The sequence below is a fragment of the Stegostoma tigrinum genome, chromosome 18, assembly GCF_030684315.1.
Source record: "Stegostoma tigrinum isolate sSteTig4 chromosome 18, sSteTig4.hap1, whole genome shotgun sequence".
Classification (NCBI taxonomy): domain Eukaryota; kingdom Metazoa; phylum Chordata; class Chondrichthyes; order Orectolobiformes; family Stegostomatidae; genus Stegostoma; species Stegostoma tigrinum.
Genome location: NC_081371.1, coordinates 39,344,102 through 39,363,064, shown reverse-complemented (window position 1 = coordinate 39,363,064; position 18,963 = coordinate 39,344,102). Strand labels below are relative to the sequence as shown.

Below are 18,963 nucleotides of genomic sequence, written 5' to 3'. Positions count from 1 at the left end.
GTATTTGCACTCCTTCTGAAATGTTACTCGAGAGAGTCACAATCTGTGGAATAATTGGACAGAGATTTAGCGTCTCCTATATTAGATAAGGCTAGAAAGTTCAATAAAGACTGGGGAAGTGATAGTGGGAGTCATTGAAAGAATGTCTATTCCAGGAATACAGTTTGTTCTTGGAAATGACCTAGCCACAAAGGTGGGAGTCATGGCTATTGTAATGAAGACGCTAGAAGAAAATCAGGGAACTGAAGAGTTAAAGAAAAATACTCCAGAATTTTTCCCAGACTGTGCGGTGACAAGATCCCACAGTCATAACTTAAAGCAAGAAGGGAAAGCCAAAGAGAAAGACGGAGCAATTGAGTTCCAGTTAGCTGACACCCTGTTTGATGAAATGGTAAAGTAAGAACCTAAGCAGGTAGAGCATCTGGCAGAGGTGTTTAGTTATGAAAGAGTAATGGAGTTACAACAAAAAGATGAGACAATAAAAGATTTACATCATAAAGCCTACACAGAAAAGGAATCAGAATGTATTCCAGAATGTTATTACATTAAGGATAAAATCTTAAAGCGGAAATTGAGACTTAGGGACATTAGGGCTGATGAGAAATGGGTGGAGGGTCACCAAATTGTGTTGCTGGTAGCATGCAGAGGGGAATTATTATGGGTAGCACATGAATTACTTGTACGAAGTCATCGACAAATGAGGAAGACGTAGACTAAGATAAGGAAGCATTTCCATTGGCCTGGATTTACATAAGGATGTGGTTGAATTTTGCCATACTTGACATACATATCAGATGGTAGGAAAGCCACAGGCAGTAATAAAACCAGTGCCTTTGATCTCAATACCTGCACTGGAAGAAACTTTCATGCAAGTTATGATTGATTGTCTACATCCTCTCCCTAAAACAAAAAGTGCAAAACAGTATTTGCTAACCATTACCTGTCTGCCAGGTTTCCAGAGGCATTTGCATTAAAGAATGCTCTAGCAATAAAGATTGTGGAAGAGTTGCTTGCTTTCTTTACCCATGATGGACTACCCAACGAGATCCAATCACACCAAGGATCCAATTTTACCACCAAATTATATAAGGTGGTCTTGGGTAGATTAGGCTTCCAGCACTTAAAATCAAGTGTGTACCATCATGAATCCCAAGGAACATTGGAAAGGTGGCATCAGACCCCAAAGACCAAGCTGAGGACATATTGCCAGGATTACCCAAATGACTTGGATAAAGGTATCCCATTTATATTGTTTGCTGTTAGAGATGTTCCAAATGAATTGACTCAGTTTACTCCATTTGAATTGATATTCAGGCACAAAGTAAGAAGGCCTTTTAAATTAATCAAGAAAAAGTTGATGGGTCTAAAGTTACTAATCTCATAGTTGGATTATGTATCTGAGATGAGGGAAAGATTAAACAATAGGTGACTTAGCGAGACAACACGAAGCACAGCACGTAGTAAAGCAAGAAGCCGATAAGAAGTCGAAAATTCATATATTTGCTCATAGGGATAAAGTATTGGTACTGTTATCAGTAGTATGAGATCCCTTCAAAGCAAGGTTTAGCGGTTCCTATCAGATTGAGAAGCTAAGTCAGCTGAATTATCTGGTAAAATTGCCAGATAGGAAAAAAGTTTACCGGTATGTGTTGGGAACATGCTGAAACTCTACTAAGACAGGGAAAGGGAATCAGAGAAACAGGTATTAGTTAGTGCCATTCAGAGCAAGGAATCAAATCCAGATGATGTGGATTTTGATGTGCCTCAGAATAAATTGAATAATGAGGAAATCCTTAAAGAATGGGATAGGATAGTGAACTATCTGTCTCAAGAACAGGAAACCTATTGAAAGTCTTGTTGCAACAGTATGAGGATATTCATAGAAACAGAAAGGGAAGGACCAAACTATAGTACGAGGTTGATGTTGAGACTGCTGTACTGATAAGACAACATCCCTACAGCCTTAATACAGTCAAAGCAGCACAAGTAAAGATTGAAATGAAAGTGAAGCTCCAATAAGGCAGAGTGGGATTAACCGATTGTGTTGGTTCCCAAATCTGATGGTACTCAATGATTCTGCATAGATTATTGAAAGATCAACACCACAGCCAAATTGGACTTGTACCTAATTCCAAGGCTGGAGGACTGTGTGGAAAAGTAATATGAGCCACTGACATCATAGAGTTGATTTACTTTGTGTTACTGGTGAGTACCTTTGTCAGACAGAGCAAAATAAGTATCTGCTTTTGTAAGTGCAGATTGGCTATATCAATTTAAAATAATGCTCTTGGGAATGAAGAATGCACCAGCCATATTTCAAAGACTTATGAACGTGTTGTGACAGGATGTGCCGAATATATGGATGACTAAGCGATTTGTAGTAATTCATGGGAAGATCACATGGCATATTTGGCAGAGCTTTTTGAGAAACTACAGAAGGCAAAATTGGTCATAAATTTGGGACAGACGGAATTCGCAAAGGCGGAAGTGATGTTCTTAGGACACAACATCGGACATGGTCAGATGATACTGAGGAACGTGAAGACAAAGGCCATCGAGGAACTTCCAAGACCATCCTCAAAGGAGACAGTTTTACGATTTTCAGGACTGAGTAAATATTATGAGAACTTTGTACCAAATTTTAGTGGCGTGGTGACAGGGCTGAAGGATTTGTTAAAGAAGAACTCAAAATTTTGATGGACAGAACAATGTCAGGAGGCATTTGAGGATTTAAAAACAGCGATAACCACCACGCCAAATTTCTTGTAATATTTTGAAGTTGCTATCGACGCAAGCGAAGTACGGGTTGGGGCTGTGTTGTTACAGGAGGATGATTGTGGAATTGAAAGGAGCAATCAGTTATTTTTCAAAGGAACTCAATATCCACCAGAAAAAATATTCAACTGCTGAAAAAGACTTATTGTGTTTTGTACTGGCCTTACAACATTTTTATGTTAATGTTGCAAACTATGTATCAGAGACAGTTGTGTACACTGATGACAGCCTGTTGACATTTTTGGAAAGATTTAAAGACCAGACAATTTCACTGGTGTCTTATGTTATAAGCACTTAATTTATAGATTGTACATGTGTGGTAAAAATGTTATTGCAGCCGCGTTGTCGCAGGATTAAAAGAAAAATGTGTATTCAAGATAGAAACAGCAGTGTTCTGCGTTATATATGTATACAGAATTAGCATGAAATGTGTAACTTCAGATTAATGACCTATGGATCTAGGAATAATGGCATTAAGGTTTAGAAAAAAATGAAGCCATCTTTACATCATGTGGAGCTGAAGGAACACAGCAGGCCAGACAGCATCAGAGGAGCAAGAAAGCTGATGTTTCGGGTCAGGACATTCCTTCAGAAAAATTTTGTGCCCCTCTGATGTTGCCTAACCTGCTGTGTTCCTCCAGCATATGATGTTGTTTTTTCCTCCTTAAGGTGGGGGGCGGGGGAGGTGTTGCAAAGTTGGATAGAGTGTTTGTGGATTGGAAGGCAAGATGTTAGAATTTGATATTTGTAAAATGATAGGGGAAGAAGAATATACAATTCATTTAAAAGATGATGTGCTTTTCCTAGGTTTAGACTTTAAATATAAATTGTGCAGCTGCACAGAGTTCGTGCATTTGAAACAATTGTAGCAGGGGGCTGTGTGGTTAGCAACCCAGGCTGTAGTTTGTTTAGGCAACCAGTTTGAATATCAGCTAATTATTTTAAACAAGGCACTTAGAAACTAAAAACCAATTAAATTTAAAATCTGACGGTTTTGACAACCTAGGACCACTCCTGGTGTAAGAAATTGTTAGGTTATAAATGAAGAGGGCATTTGAAAATCAGAGAGAGAGCAATCACCATCTGTTACAGTTAACAACCAGCAGCCCCAAGAAAAAAAATCACTGGCGATCTCAGAAAACCATCATCTGACCAAAGCAGCACTCTCAGCTAAATTCCTGACACAAGAATTTGATGGAGAAAGTTCCCAACTGAAGAACAGTGGAGAAGGCACGTAACATTCAGGAAGACATATCCTGCCTGTAATCTCGAGAGACTAAGTTGTAAGTTTTTTTTATTATTTTGGTTATTATAAGTGGGGCTTATATTTACTGGAACTGCATACCATCAGAATTTTGTTTTTGTTGGGAATTGTTAATAGTTAAGGGGGAATTGTTTGGTTTGTTAGTGGTTCAGTTAATTTGTTCACCGTATGGGTACCCTATGAACACAGTCTGCCGATTCCTCAGCAATAAACCCAAACAAACAGACAAAACGGGCTCAGAAACCATAACCAATCTCCCCTACATCAAAGACATTTCTGAAATGACTGCCAGACTACTCGGACCCCTTGGCATCAGGGTAGCCCACAAACCCACCAACACACTAAAACAGCAGCTCATGAACTTAAAAGACCCTATACAGACAACAAACAAAACAAACGTCATCTACAAAATATCTTGCAAGAACTGTGACAAACACTACATTGGACAAACTGGCAGAAAGCTAGCCACCAGGATACATGAACATCAACTAGCCACAAAACGACATGACCGACTATCACTCGTATCCTTACACACAGATGATGAAGGACACCATTTTGATTGGGACAACACATCCATCCTAGGACAAGCCAAACAGAAACATGCACGGGAATTCCTAGAAGCATAGCATTCCAACCGGAACTCCATCAACAAACACATTGATTTGGAGCCAATCTACCATCCCCTGAGAAAAAGAACAGGAAATGACATCACCAACACAGGAAATGACTTCACCAACCCAAGGAAACTCAACCAAATAAATAGAAAGCGGGACATAACACCAGCGCTTTGTTGGAGGTTCACTGTTGATGTTACCTTGAATGGTGGCGAAACATCTGGGAACAAACCTTCAAGCTCAGTGAACCAGCTTACATCCGGAACAAAATAAAGACCCACTCTCTTGTGGACTGAGAGGAGGAGAGTGCTGTCTTGGAGGTGAAAGGAAGACGTCGGGTTGGCTGTGCACCCTTGCGACCAGTGGATCTTAATGCTGGCTTCGGCCTAACACTGGTTCAGGGGAGCAGCCAACCTGCAACGATGGCTGCGGCAAGTGCTCGTGCCCCAGGCCAGGGGGTCCGGAACACCATCCTGTGTTTCCGTGAAGAAGGTGGATGAAGGTGCACCTGTGGACCGCACCTTCTTCGTGAAGAGGGTCCTGTTGGACTGTTGCGGGTTCGCTGCTGCGGACATTTACTGCCTGCAGGATTTCCCCGGAGGAGGTTTTTACGATGTGACCTTCAGGAGTGCCAAGCTTTGCGAGCGCTTCCTGGAGGTTTTCAAGGAGAAAGGAGGTGAGGGCCCCCTCTCTGTATTGACCGCTGTCCCACTGTTTGTGATGCCAGCGCAGAGGAGCCGTATGCTGACTGTACACATGTACAACCCGCATGTGCCAGCAGTTGGTGTCCTGACCTTCCTTGGAAGGTACGTGAAGGTGGAAGGGGACCTAACTGACATCATGGACCCCTTTGGCATCTGGACCAGTAAGAGGCAGGTCAAGGTGACGCTGAGGATGGGCGCGGACGGGAACGTCGTACACCCACCGTCCAGCTTCGCGATCGGTGGGAGCAAGGGCTACCTGACCTATGCAGGGCAACCTAAACTCTGCCATGCCTGTGGTAGGTCAGGCCACGTGGCGGCCGACTGCAAAGCCACCATCCGCAGGAACTGCAGGGAGGAGGGACACCTTGCAAAGGATTGCCCACAAGAGAAAAGCTGCAACCTTTGCGGGGAAGCGGGCCACCTCTATAGGGCATGCCCGCGGCGGGGGACCACCTATGCCCAGGTCGCCATCAGGGGCAATGCAGGGCCAGTTCCCCGGAGGAGAGGAAGGCACCAGGGCCCTGCAAGGACCCCACTAATGTGCAGGAGGGCCAGGTCATGCAGGAGGGCCCAGCCCCGCAGGATGGGCCCGAGGCCAGCAAAGTGCCCCTGCAGGCTCCGGTCCCTGCCCCCGACAACCCGGAGTCGATGGAGGCGGCGACAGGCGACCCAGGGGAGTGGACGACGGTCCAGAAAGCGAGGAGGAAGGTGCATCAACGGGCCCAGGAACCACAACCATCAGGCGGGAAGAGGCAGCTACAGGGGTGCTATAAGAGCTCCTCTGACGAGGGGGATTCGGAGAGGGCCCGCCCGAAGCAGAAGCTAAAGATCTCGAGGGAGAAGGAAAGCAGCACCACGCTTCCAGGTGACGGGAGGCGTCCTGAGGCTCCCTCCGACACCCAGCCACGTGCCGCTGGGGCACTGGAGGGCCCCCCAGAACTTCCAGGCGGGAAGGTGGAAACAGCGCGTCCCCAGCCTGACCCGGAGCTGGACCCTCCTGCCTCCACACCCCCGACGGGGGGATGCCACCCGGAAGGCAGCACGGACGGTTTCCTGAGCCCGGAGAGCGTCCAGCAGTTAGCCCGGGCAATGGGCATGAAGGGACAGATGGAGGGGCTGGACCTTGGACTTGGGGAGGGTACTGCGGTCACTGCCCACAATGGGGGTACAAGTTGCGAGCATTAATGTGCGCAGTGTCAAGTCCACCGCAAGATGTGTATCCACGTTGGCCTACCTGACCACCATCAAGGCGGACCTCCTGTTTCTGCAGGAGTGCGGGATACCGCACCTCGGCAGGTGCGGGAAATGGTCCGGCGCCTGGACCTGTGGGCCTTCGATCTGGTCGGGGGATAATGACTGTCGCTCCTCGGGCCTGGCTATTCTGCTGCGGGGGCACGACTTCACCATCTCTCAAGTTCAGGAGGTGGTGGGGGGCGCCTCCTAGTGCCTGACGTCACCTACAGGAACGCTCCCCTGAGGCTGATCAATGTGTACGCCCCAGTGGTACGGAGAGCGCGGTTGGATGTCCTGCAGCGGCTTCCACTCCTGCTGGCTACGTCCAGGCCGGTCATCCTAGGCAGAGACTTCAACTGCATCATCGATGCAGATGGAAGATCCGGCATGGGGACAGCGGGTGGGGGGAGTCAACTGGACGTCACGTCCAGATTCCTGATGGGCACGGTGAAGGATGCCAAGCTGCTCGACGTCTTCAGCACCCCTGCAGACGGAACGCAGCAGAGGTACACCTGGTCCCGGCCAGACGGGTCTATTCGCTCAAGGATAGACTTCCTGTTTGTGTCACGGGCGTTCTCGGTCAGGTCCACCGGCGTCGAGCCGGTGTTCTTCTCTGACCACTGCCTCCTACTGGCCGACTGTCACTTACAGGACGACCAGCCAGCCGGCAAGGGGATGTGGAAGTTCAACACAACTCTGTTGACCCCAGAGAACGTCAAGGAGCATAAGAGGGAGTACGCCGGTTGGAGAACCGTGAAACTCCTCTTTGAGTCTCTGGGCGACTGGTGGGAGACAGTGAAGGAGAACATCAAGAGGTTCTTTGTCCTCAAGGGTGTTCAGAAGGCGAGACAGAGGCGGGGAAAGCTGTTGCGACTCTAGAAAAGGGTGCAGGACCTGATCCTTCTGTAGTTGATGGGGGTCGATGTCACGGGGGACCTCCACGAGGTGAGGAGCCAGCAAGCCTCGCTCTTCACCGCGGAGACCTCCAGGATAATCTTCCCGTCCATGGTTCGCTCCGTGGAGCAGGACGAGACGTGCTCGAGTTTCTTCTTTCACAAGGTGCACAAAGAGAGCTCTGTGCTTAGCCGGCTGAAGGAGGACGACGGCTCGGTGACGTCGTCTTGGCCCGACATTTTGAGGATCAGCAGATCCTTCTATGCCGGACAGTACGACACGAAGCCCACGGACAGCACGGCCTCCAAGTCGTTCCTGTCATCTATCACGGAGGTCTTAGACGACGGCACGAGGGAGTGGCTGGACCGGCCGTTATCCCTGGACGAGCTGACCACAGCCCTCAAGTCCTTGGAGAGGAATAGGACTCCCGGGAGCGACGGCTTACCGGTCGAGCTGTATTCCGCTCTGTGGGACCTGGTCAGCCAGTACCTGCTGGATGTGTACGATAATGCGCTTCAGGCAGGGGAAATGTGCAAGTCCATGAGGAAGGGCATCATCACCGTTATTTACAAGAGGAAGGGGGAGAGGGAAGAAATTAAGAATTGGCATCCCATTTCACTATTGAACGTGGACTACAAAATCCTGGCCAAGGTCATAGCCAACTGGGTCAGGTCTGTCCTAGAGTCGGTGATTCACCCTGACCAAACTTGTGCTGTGCCGGGCAGGAAGATCGCTGAGAGCCTCGCGCTCATCAGGGATACGATTGCCTACGTACAGGACAGGCGGGTCGACACCTGCCTCGTCAGCCCGGACCAGGAGAAGGCCTTCGACAGGGTCTCTCATGCTTACATGTGGGATGTCCTCTCCAAATTGGGGTTCGGAGAGGGCATCCGCAATTGGATCCGGCTGCTCTACGCCAACATCGTTAGCGCAGTCTCGATCAACGGGTGGGAATCGGATAGTTTTCCTGTTAGATCTGGAGTCAGGCAGGGCTGCCCGCTCTCTCCTGCCTTGTTAGTGTGCTGTGTGGAGCCCTTCTCCGCATCCATCAGGAAGGACGTGAGCCTGAAGGGCGTGACTATCCCAGGCAGCGGAGGCCTTCAGGTCAAGACCTCCCTGTACATGGACGATGTCGCCGTCTTCTGCACCGATCGTCGGTCAGTGAGTAGACTATTGGACATCTGCGGCCAGTTTGAACTGGCCTCGGGTGCCAAAGTCAATAGGGGTAAGAGCGAGGTCATGTTCTTTGGGAACTGGGACAACCGCTCCTTCATCCCCTTCACCATCAGGACAGACTACCTGAAGGTGCTGGGTGTTTGGTTTGGTGGAGCTGGGGCGTGCACTGAGACTTGGGAGGAGTGTATCACCAAATTGAAGCAGAAGCTGGGCAGGTGGATGCTGGTCCCTCTCCATTGCGGGTAAGAACCTGGTTGTCAGGTGAGAAGGGCTTTCGGTACTGTTGTATGTGGTGCAGGCCTGGCCTATTCCCTGGACCTGCGCCACTGCAGTCACCCAGGCCATCTTCCACTGCATTTGGGGGTCGAAGATGGACCGGGTCCGCAGGGACACCATGTACAAAGACCCGGAAAATGGGGGAAAGGGCGTACCGAACGCCACCCTCGGCCTGACGGCTACCTTTGTGTGCGGCTGCATCAAGCTGTGCGTAGATCCTCAGTACGCAAACACCAAGTGTCACTACTTACTGAGGTTCTACTTGTCCCCGGTGTTGCGAACGATGGGCCTGGCCTCGTTGCCGCGGAACGCTCTGAGTAGTTGGACTGTTCCGTACCACCTGTCCTTCATGGAGAAATTTTTGAAAGGAAACACCTTTGACCACAAGGCCGTCAGGCAGTGTTCAGCACGTAGTATCCTCGAGACCCTTCGGGAAAAGGAGAGGGTGGATGCCATTGTGTGGTTCCCCAAGCAGACTGCCAAAGTCGTTTGGCAGAATGCCTCATCACCAGAACTTTCAAACAAGCACAAGGACATTGCTTGGCTGGCGGTGAGAGGGGCTCTGCCAGTGGGATCCTTTATGCATGCCCGGAATCTCTGCGCCACCGCACGCTGCCCTCGAGGTGGCTGCGGTGGGGATGAGACTGTCGATCACCTCCTTCTGGAGTGGGCCTATGCGCAGGAGGTCTGGAGGGGGATGCAGTGGTATTTGTCGAGGTTCGTCCCGAGCAGCTCCATGACGCGGGACTCCGTGCTCTACGGGCTGTTTCCCGGGACGCACACCGAGACCAACATCAACTGCGCCTGGAGGACCATCAATGTGGTGAAAGACGCTCTTTGGTCTGCCCGCAACTTGCTGGTCTGCCAGCTGACAGAACTGACCCCGACCAAATGTTGCAGACTGGCGCAGTCCAAGGTCCAGGACTACGTGCTGAGGGACGCGCTAAAGCTTGGGGCAACCGCTGCCAAGGCGTGGTGGGGAAAGACCACGGTATGAAACCCCTCGTCCAGAATAGAAAAAAGGGCCCTATCTGGTACCTGGGCCCAGCTGGCGCCTTCCCCAACTGGTCAGGGGGCCAACTGGGACTGTGCAGGGTGACAACTGCCGGGGTATTTTCTTTGCTTTGTTTTTTTTCCTTTAGTTGATGTATGTACCCCCTGCGTAACCCGGAGCGGCTTGCATGACTGGGTAGGTGTATAATTATGTTTTATTTTTTGTACATCTTATGAATAAAGTATATTTTTTCAAATAAAAAACAGGTGATGAAACGTCTGAAAACTAACGTTCCAGCTCAGCGAGCAAACTCACATCCAGAATTTGTTCACTGTTAGAATTAGATGAACAAATTGTTACTTGTTGACTTGTAGAGTAAGTGAAAAGATTTCATTTCAGTTAAACACTCCTTTATAACAGATTGAATGGGGTAATGGGCTGTTTACACCATTTTTCACTCTTAACAGATTATGAGGTGAGGTGTGCCTCTCTGGATGTTTTGGTTTTAGTTAGTGGGTGGGTGGTGTCAAACACCACTTGATAACAGTCACCATGCCTTAAGTGAGGGGAGAGATTGAAAGGGTTTCCTTCATGGTAACCTCAGCCAGTATGAGACCTGAACCCATGCTGTTGGCATCACGCTGTATTGCACAGCAACTATCCAACCAAACAAACTAATCTAACCCCTTAATCAAGTCGGAAAGGACATACTTAGCCTCCATAATTACTTTCTTCAATGTGTATCTGTGGCTTTCCCAAACAGGCATGTTATCCAAACATTTGGCAGTAAACCAGTGGGTGGCACGGTGGCTCAGTGGTTAGCACTGTCGCCTCACAGCACCAAGGACCTGGGTTCAATTCCAGCCTCGGGCAACGGTCTGTGTGGAGTTTGCACATTCTTCCCGTGTCTGCATGGGATTCCTCCAGGTGCTCTGGTTTCCTCCCACAGTCCAAAGATGTGCAGGGTAGGTGGATTGGCCATGCTAAATTGCCTGTAGTGTTCAGGGAGGTGTAGATTAGGTGGATTATAGGGTGACAGGTCTGGGTGGGATGCTCCAAGGTTTGGTGTGGGCTTGTTGGGCCAAAGGGCCTGTTTCCACACTGTAGGGATTCTGATTCGGATAACATCATTCATCAATCTTCAACATTTCTGTTCAGTTTTTCATCATACATTTAAATATTAAATAACCTGTTGATATACAAAAACTTGCAATTTGCAATTGAAATCAGAATAATTTGATGTACTGTTTCATTTTCAGGAAGTAATTTTAAAAATAAAAATATATTTAAGTAGCTTGCAAGAAAGAACCAGTGATATTCAAGTATTGAAATCCAGCGTTCCTTGCTGTTGGCTTTTTTGAAAATAAAATTAAGATTAGGAAATCTGCAACATGAAGGTTACTACAACATGCCCATATGAAATTTTACGGATGGCCAGGCATTCATCGGACAAATAACTATTACTTGGACATAATTTACAAATAATTGGCAATACATTAGATTTTCAATTAAATAGTTGAATGTTCCTACTTGTTGAACATAGCCATAACAACCAGTTTATAGCTATATTTTAAATAATCAGTCATACTGCACTCAGGCTCTAACACAAGTTCTGAAAGATACCAAGTCTTTATTTTGTTCATATTTATACAGATGCATACAGCAGTTTCTAAATTTGCCTTGTAAATAAAACATTTTGAAAAATGACTTTTAGCTTTTAGATAAAATATGCATAAAATGAAATGTGAAGATAATATTTAGATTAATGTAGATTGCTAATATCAGTACTCTGAAAATGAGAAAGTTACACTTCTCGGTTCTCCAATTCGTGCAAGAACCCAATTTTTGTAACTTTGCTTTGGAGCTAGTCAGATGAAAACATCTAGTGCATTGTCATGTAACAGCTTTATTTAAAAGTTTTGGCAACATATTAGAGTCCACCTTCACTTGAAACCAGTTCCAGAGAAATGTATTTGCAGATGTTCACCAGAAAGCCTAAAAGCCTAGATTACAAGTAATGAAACCTATCAGGCTACAGAATAGAGTGGAAAAACAGTTCTATTATCTATTGGAAGGCTTACAGAACTAGTTAGTATTACTCTAGAACTGACTTTAAGTGGCCTTTGATCTCTCGGCAATATGCACAATGATGTAAATTAAAGATATTTTGAATATTTAATTTGTTCATCACATACTGTGCACAAATATGTATATACATATTTAAAATATATATACTGGCACCCCTTCTTAGTTAGTGCACCAGCTACCTTGGCTTCAATAAGTAGTAGATGCTGTGTATAAATAATACTTGTTTGATGTTTATTGCTGCATCAAATGTAGCTATTGTCTAAAAGTTCATTAATTTAAATTCATTAGTGTAAATATTAAAATATTTCAAAATGTACAGTGATTCTGTTAAAATGCAGAAAATGAAAAGAATATTTCCATAGTTAGAAAGCTTTTGCTCCAACGTTAAGTGTAGTTTTGAAGATAGTATGGCAAAACAGAGGAGTGGTTTTTCCATTACAGACTTTTTTTGAACTTAGTACTCAGTGGGGTTAGTCGAGTCGTAAACTGTACATACAGTAAAAAGGTTTCAGATGTTTTCCTTTACCAAATGTAATTAGTTTCGGCTGGTATGTGACTCTCAACATTCTCCTTAGGCAAAGGCGTATGCTGTCTGTGCTTGAAGCCTGCTGACCTCAGGGTGTTCATTAGGCTGGCTCCATATCCTTCAAAAAAAATCAGAGAGCTAAAAACAACCAATTGATACATCTCCAGCATCTGCACTGTTGATGTGACTTTGAATAGTTGCAATGCAGACCTGGTGAAAGAATAGACTTGGAGTAAAATAGCAAGCGTATAACAGTAAGAATATGTCAACAAAGCTACACTCAACTGATAGGATTTCAAGGATATGTTCTGCATTCAATTTACAACCTCCATTAGCTACAGCAACTGTGATTTCCATTTAACGATTACTTGATGTCCTACAGAAGTTTGGTTTTCAAGAGAAACCAAATCCGGCATTAAAGCATTAAATTTATTCAGGAGGTGATTTATTGGTTTGATAAGTCTCTATTAAATGGGACAAAGAACAATAATAATTAGCTGAAAGGTATCAGATTACCTGGGATTTAATACATTAAGATCAAATACGTTTTCAAGATTATTTGGCAAGAGAGGCTGTGAAATAGGTCAGGGTTTCTACATGCCCTTTCATTCCCACTTACTCTTGTTACAGTGTCTTCCATGCCAGCCTTCCCTGCATTCACATTTGTTGGGCTCAATACAGGATCCATGTGGTCCACAGTCAGGTTCACAAACAGCTGCCAAAAAAAAACAAAATGTGAAAGTTTAATTCTTCACAACTATGTTTAAATTTTCTCACACACAATAAACACAGGTAGTAGGAACTGCTGATGCTGGAGAATCTGAGATAACATGGCATATAGCTGAATGAACACAGCAGGCCAAGCAGCCTGGATGAACATGCTTGGTCTGCTGTGTTCATCCAGCTCTACACAATAAATAGTTGGCTTTTAAAGTTGTAGTCAAAATGGATGTAAATATTTGGTATCCCAAATGGGAATGGTTATTTCTTGAATTTATAAAAAAATTATTCATCTAACTGTTTCTGGCAAGTTTACCTTTTAGGCGGTTATTAAAAGATCAATGTTGTTACCTCACTTATGTAACCAGCATACCATAATATTTTGAAAAGATCAGTGCAGATAGTCTGACAAATCATTTGGCACAGATTATTTTTTAAATAGTTTTTAATATTTTTCCATCATATTTCTCTTAACCATTTGATAAAATTTATTCCTTGACATTGTACATTTCTATAAGTGTCCGACAGAAATCTTACTCAGGTGATCATGAGACATGTGAGAGATTTGACAGTATGATGCAAATTTAAAGATCTTGTCAGTTTGAATAATGCAATGCCACCCATTTGTTCACATAATTATGGAAAGCAACTAAAGGGACTGAAACTGATCTTTCATGTAAATGATGAACTAGCAAAAGCAACCCAGCAGCTCAGTTCACATCCTACCCAATTTTCTTGCTCATTGACTTAAATTCTGCTGATTAGGTATTGCCCAATTGTGTACTTTCAATGAAAATCAATTTCACCCTCAAATTCTTGAAGAACAAGAGTTTCCAATTAAATTCCATTTGAAGACCACGTTCAGTTCATTTCTGAAGTCAAAAGGAGCCCTGATTGCAATCTCCAAGATTTTGTAATGCTGTGATAACAAAGCATTCCAGAAAGAGTCAAATTATAGCATGGCAATTGTAGGAGAATCAAAAGATAAAATAACTAACCAGAGAAATTTAAATTTAGTTTTTATTTACAAAAATCTTACATTCTTGAAGGAGGATCATGCATTTTTTAGTCTTCCATACAGGATGCAATACTTAAGTACTATAACCTACAGTCTAGACTTTTTTCCTTTCTGGTGGACATCCGCAAATACATTTCTCTGGAATTGGTTGCAAGTGAAGGTGGACTTTAATATATCAGCAAAACCTCTGAGGAACTTGAAAAGCAAGAGACAATTTTTCAAGTTGCCAGATACTTACGCTTAGAGCACAAATCACCCTGGTAACCCTTAACGCATTTGCATTTGTTTCTCCCAGTGCATTTCCCTCCATTTCTGCATGGCTGTCGACATTTACCTGTGAAATAGAGAGTATTTTTTAAGCTCTGAAAAATTCTATATTTCTAATGATCTAACATATTTCAGTCCCTAATAATAAATATTACAAGGAGGTAGAATTAAGTTCAATTAAATGCAAAATTGTTGAATTAACGGGCTACAAAATAGGGAACACTAGAATCAGATATTTATTTGACCCAAGTGGCCCAGGACTAAGAAGTTAACAGTGAGTGAATTATAACCTGGTCTGAGAGCTACATCATATCTTCTGTTTGTGCTGCATCTGTCTTGGTTAGTTAATGTTGTTACTGTGCGACATCCTGAAAACATTGGAGGTAACTGCACATTTAACATGACAGAATGAGCACTAAACAACAGTAGGAGGAGGCTGGGAAAGGCGGTGGCTGGCACGGTTGTAAATTATATTGATAGGGAGAAAAAGATAAGAGAGTTTGGGTTGCTGCTAGGAAAGAAAAGATTGGTGCGTAGGTTGGAGAAGAGAAAGTTGCAAGCTCCCAGCAGGAACAGGACAGTGCAATGCTGGAAGGATGGAGTTGAGAATCTGGGGACAAGTAGTGAACATTGGGAAGAGATCAGCCAAGAACCAGAGATTAATTAAAATAGACAGACTGACCAGGAATCAGTTGTGTCAGTTCTAGAATCCACATTATAGGATGGCTGTGACTGACTGGAGATGGTGCAGATGAGATTTACCAGGATGTTGTCTGGTATGTACAGTTTGTTATGCAGCCTTTGGATAAACTACTGCTGTTCTTCTTGAAGCAGAGGACATCAAGTAGGGGACATAGTTGAGATGTATAAAGTTGAGAGACACACACAGAAAGGAATTTTCTCCTTGGTAGAGGGATCAAAGACCAGGGGACATAAATTTAAGGTGACAGCAAGAGGTTTAAAGAGGATATAAGGAAACTACTTTTTTCATCCAGAGGGTGACGGAAATCTGGAACTTATTGCTTGTAAGGGTGATAGTGGCAGAAACCCTCATTTCACTTAAGTGGTACTTCGATGCATACATGTGATACCATGGTGTACAATACAATACACCAAGTGCTGGAAAATGGGATTACAACAGTTAATGCTTGTTTTTGGTCGGTGCAGATGGGCTGAAAGCCACTTTTCTGTGTTATAGACTTCTGATTCTATGACTCTAAGAGATTGTCACACAAAAAGAGGGAGCGGAGTTTGGGGTCAGATAGGCAGACTGAAGGGGACACACAAAATTAATGTATGGTGCAATAATTTCAATATAAGTGGTTGCAATATGTGTTTTAAGGTTTCTTGATATGCTCTTAAGATAATTTGCTGTTTTTTATCGTTAATAGGAGCTTTGAGATATTTGATCACTTAAAATCTAACACATCAAACAAAAGATCACATTCATAGCTGGAACTTAAATGACATAGTGATATTAGTGAGAAAGTAGGTGACGACATTCAGATAAGATTTATTTCTTTTCTATTTTAAAGTGCGTAGTTTTAAAACTGTATAGAGTGTCAAGTTTTGTCTTCCCCATTATCTTAGAGTTTCAGCATTGAATTCATTTAAACACTTAAGTGTTTATATACAAATAGTTGGCACCATCTTTAATAATTAAAGCAATTGATACAATTATAAACAGCTACTTTTCAACTGTCAATGTAGAAGTAGCATCTCTGAAATAGTTACCGTAGTGTTTGTAACAAGGTCAGCCAGATGGGTATCATAGAATGAGTTCCCTGATTGGGATTTTTAATCTGGTCCAATCAGGGAGCCCTGGCTGACAGATATAAACAGAATTGTCAAACGGTCTGTTCATTCTGAGGTATATTTGAGGGAGCTAGGTAGTCTCAAGGACTTTCCCTGTCTAAAGAATGGGTGACTTGACAACAGGATACTGTCATTTGTGGAGTTAATTTGGTCATAATTCAGGAAATGGAAAGGAGGAAGTAACTGAATGAAATCAATATCAGAGAAGTGGTAGTGAGTAAATTATTGCAGCTGCGAGTTAACAAGTGCGTGGTTCATGAAGGACTTCATTCTAAGATCTTAAAAGAAGCATCTAGTGTGACAGTTGATGCATTGGCTCTGATTTTCAAAACTTGCATAGATTTGGGAAAGGGTCCTTAGGATTGTGATATTTCAAAAACAAGAGGGGGGAGACAAAACCAGAAACTAAAGGCTAGTTAGCTTCCCATCTGTCACACAGAAAACTTTAGAAGCTATTAAAGATATTTCAACAGGACAGTTAGTAAAATTTCAAGGTAACCAGTCAGAATCAACACGATTATGAGAAAGGGAGATCACATTTAACCAAATCATTTCAGTTATTTGAGGAAGTATTGTGTGCTGTGGATGTGGGGTAAAAGTACAGATCTAATGGTACTTAGATTTTCAAAAAGAATTTCATAAGGTGCCTCATTAAAGGGAAGGGTTGTGGAAAATGAAGACTTATGGTACAGTGGATAACATATCGGCTTTGAATGGAGGTGCCTAGCTAATAGGAAGCAGACAGTAGGTGTAAGTGGATCTTTTCTTTGGTTGGCAAGATATAACAAATGGTGTGGAATGAGGATCTGTGCTGGAGCCTCAACTTCTTACAATTTTATATGAATGATTTAGATTATGATAAAGTTGCTAAATTTATTGACATCAAGACAGGTAAAATGTAAGCTGTGATGAGGACATAAGCACAGTAGATGGATATAGATAGGCTAAGAGAGTGGGCAAAAATCTGGCAGAAGAAATATAATTTGGAAAATGAGCAATTGTCCATTTTATGTTATTTAAATGAAGGGAGATTGCAGAGTGCTGAAATGCAGACGGATCTGGTTGACCTAGTGTATGAATTACAAAAGGCTAGTGCACAGATTTGGTGAGTAATTAGGAAAGGAAATAGAATGTTTTTGTTGATTGCAAGGGGAATGGAATACAAATGTAGGGGGCGTTATGCTTCAGTTTTATAGGACATTTGTGAGACTACTTGAGTACTACATGCAGCAGTGGTTCCCTTAATTTAAAAAGGTACAAAAGGTGTTAGAAGTACTTTAGCGAAGGTTTACTAGAATAATATCTGGAATGGGCAAGTTGTCTGATTGGGAAAGGGTAGACAGGCTAGGCTTATATGCACTGGAAACACAGAGTAAGAGACAATTTAATTTAAATGTTTTAAAAGATCAGGAGGCTTGTCAAGGTAGACACAGAAAGGATATTACCCCTTACGGGAGACTTTAGAACGAGGCGTCACAGTTTCAAGATAAAAGGTCATTTATTTAAGAGAGATAAGGCAAATTTTTCCTATTTCAGAGGATCGTGAGTCTTTGAAACTCTTCCAGAAAGGGTAACAGAAGTAGAGTCTTTGAATATTTGTAAAATATTTTTAAAAATTGTGAAGCAAGGAGTGAAAGGTTATCTGGGGGAGCAAGGAATGTGGAAGTTACAATCAGATCAGCCAAAAACATATTAAAAATGGAAGAACAGACTTCAGGGCCAAATGGCCTACTCCTGCTCTGACCTTGTGTTCATTTGCACATACAATTTTAGGCTTGAGAGAGTAATATTTTAGGTCCATGCCTTTAAATTTAGCGCAAAATGAACAGGATCATGTGACTTGTGCTGCAGTCTGCCTGACAGCAAGCCTAGGTTGCTTAACTGTTGAAAGTGAAAGATGATCCAGATTGTTCGAGGTGCAAAGAGTTTACACTTGGAGACAATAGTGGCATTCTATACACTACAGTGGATGGAATGCTGGTCTTCCAAGGACTAGTAAAGTGTTGAGCATCTCAGGTTGTACATAGTTGCACTTTAAACTGTCCATTTAGTTCCAAGAGAGCAGTTGCGCTCTCAGGGAGGGTTAATCAGCACTTCAATCTAGATTTAACCTTTATGTGATGCATGTTGCTACTGAAATGATTGAGATTTCTCTGATATCATTGAAAACTCTCAGACACGGGGTTCAGGTGACACACAGCAACTAAATTCCTAAGTCCTTATGGTTCAGTTTGCTATAATGAGTGTTAGAGCTTGTGATTCGATTGCAAAGACCAGAGCCACATGGGAGGTTAAAATAAGGCCAGAAGATTTGCCATGATTTAGTGAGAGGGAGAAGTTGCCAGGAAAACTTTCAGAATGAAAGATAGTTCCAAAGTTGAAAGCTTGGGAATGTAAGAGTTCAGAAATAAACTCAGGAGATTAAAGTAATTTTCAATTACATCCAGAAGAAATGGGAATTCTAAAACTGCATAAAATGCTGGTTATGTCGCACCTGGAGTTTTTTTTCCATTCATTTGTGGGATGCCCTTGAGAAGGTGGTGGTGAGTTGCCTTCTTAAACCGCTGCAGACCACCTATTGTGTGTTGACCCACAATGC

At 43.6% G+C, this 18,963-nt stretch overlaps 1 protein-coding gene across 1 annotated transcript in view; it reads right to left on the bottom strand.

Moving 5' to 3' along the window:
• Positions 1-11,573: 11,573 nt before the first annotated feature.
• Positions 11,574-18,963, bottom strand: part of wif1 (wnt inhibitory factor 1) — a 33,476-nt gene continuing 26,086 nt past the window's right edge. Inside the window, exons 8-10 of the mRNA XM_048549136.2 lie at positions 14,521-14,616; positions 13,164-13,259; positions 11,574-12,662 (exon numbers count right to left, since the gene is read on the bottom strand). Coding sequence (XP_048405093.1) covers positions 12,541-12,662; positions 13,164-13,259; positions 14,521-14,616 — 314 coding nt within the window. The 3' untranslated portion in view covers positions 11,574-12,540. The remainder of the gene's footprint in view (positions 12,663-13,163; positions 13,260-14,520; positions 14,617-18,963) is intronic.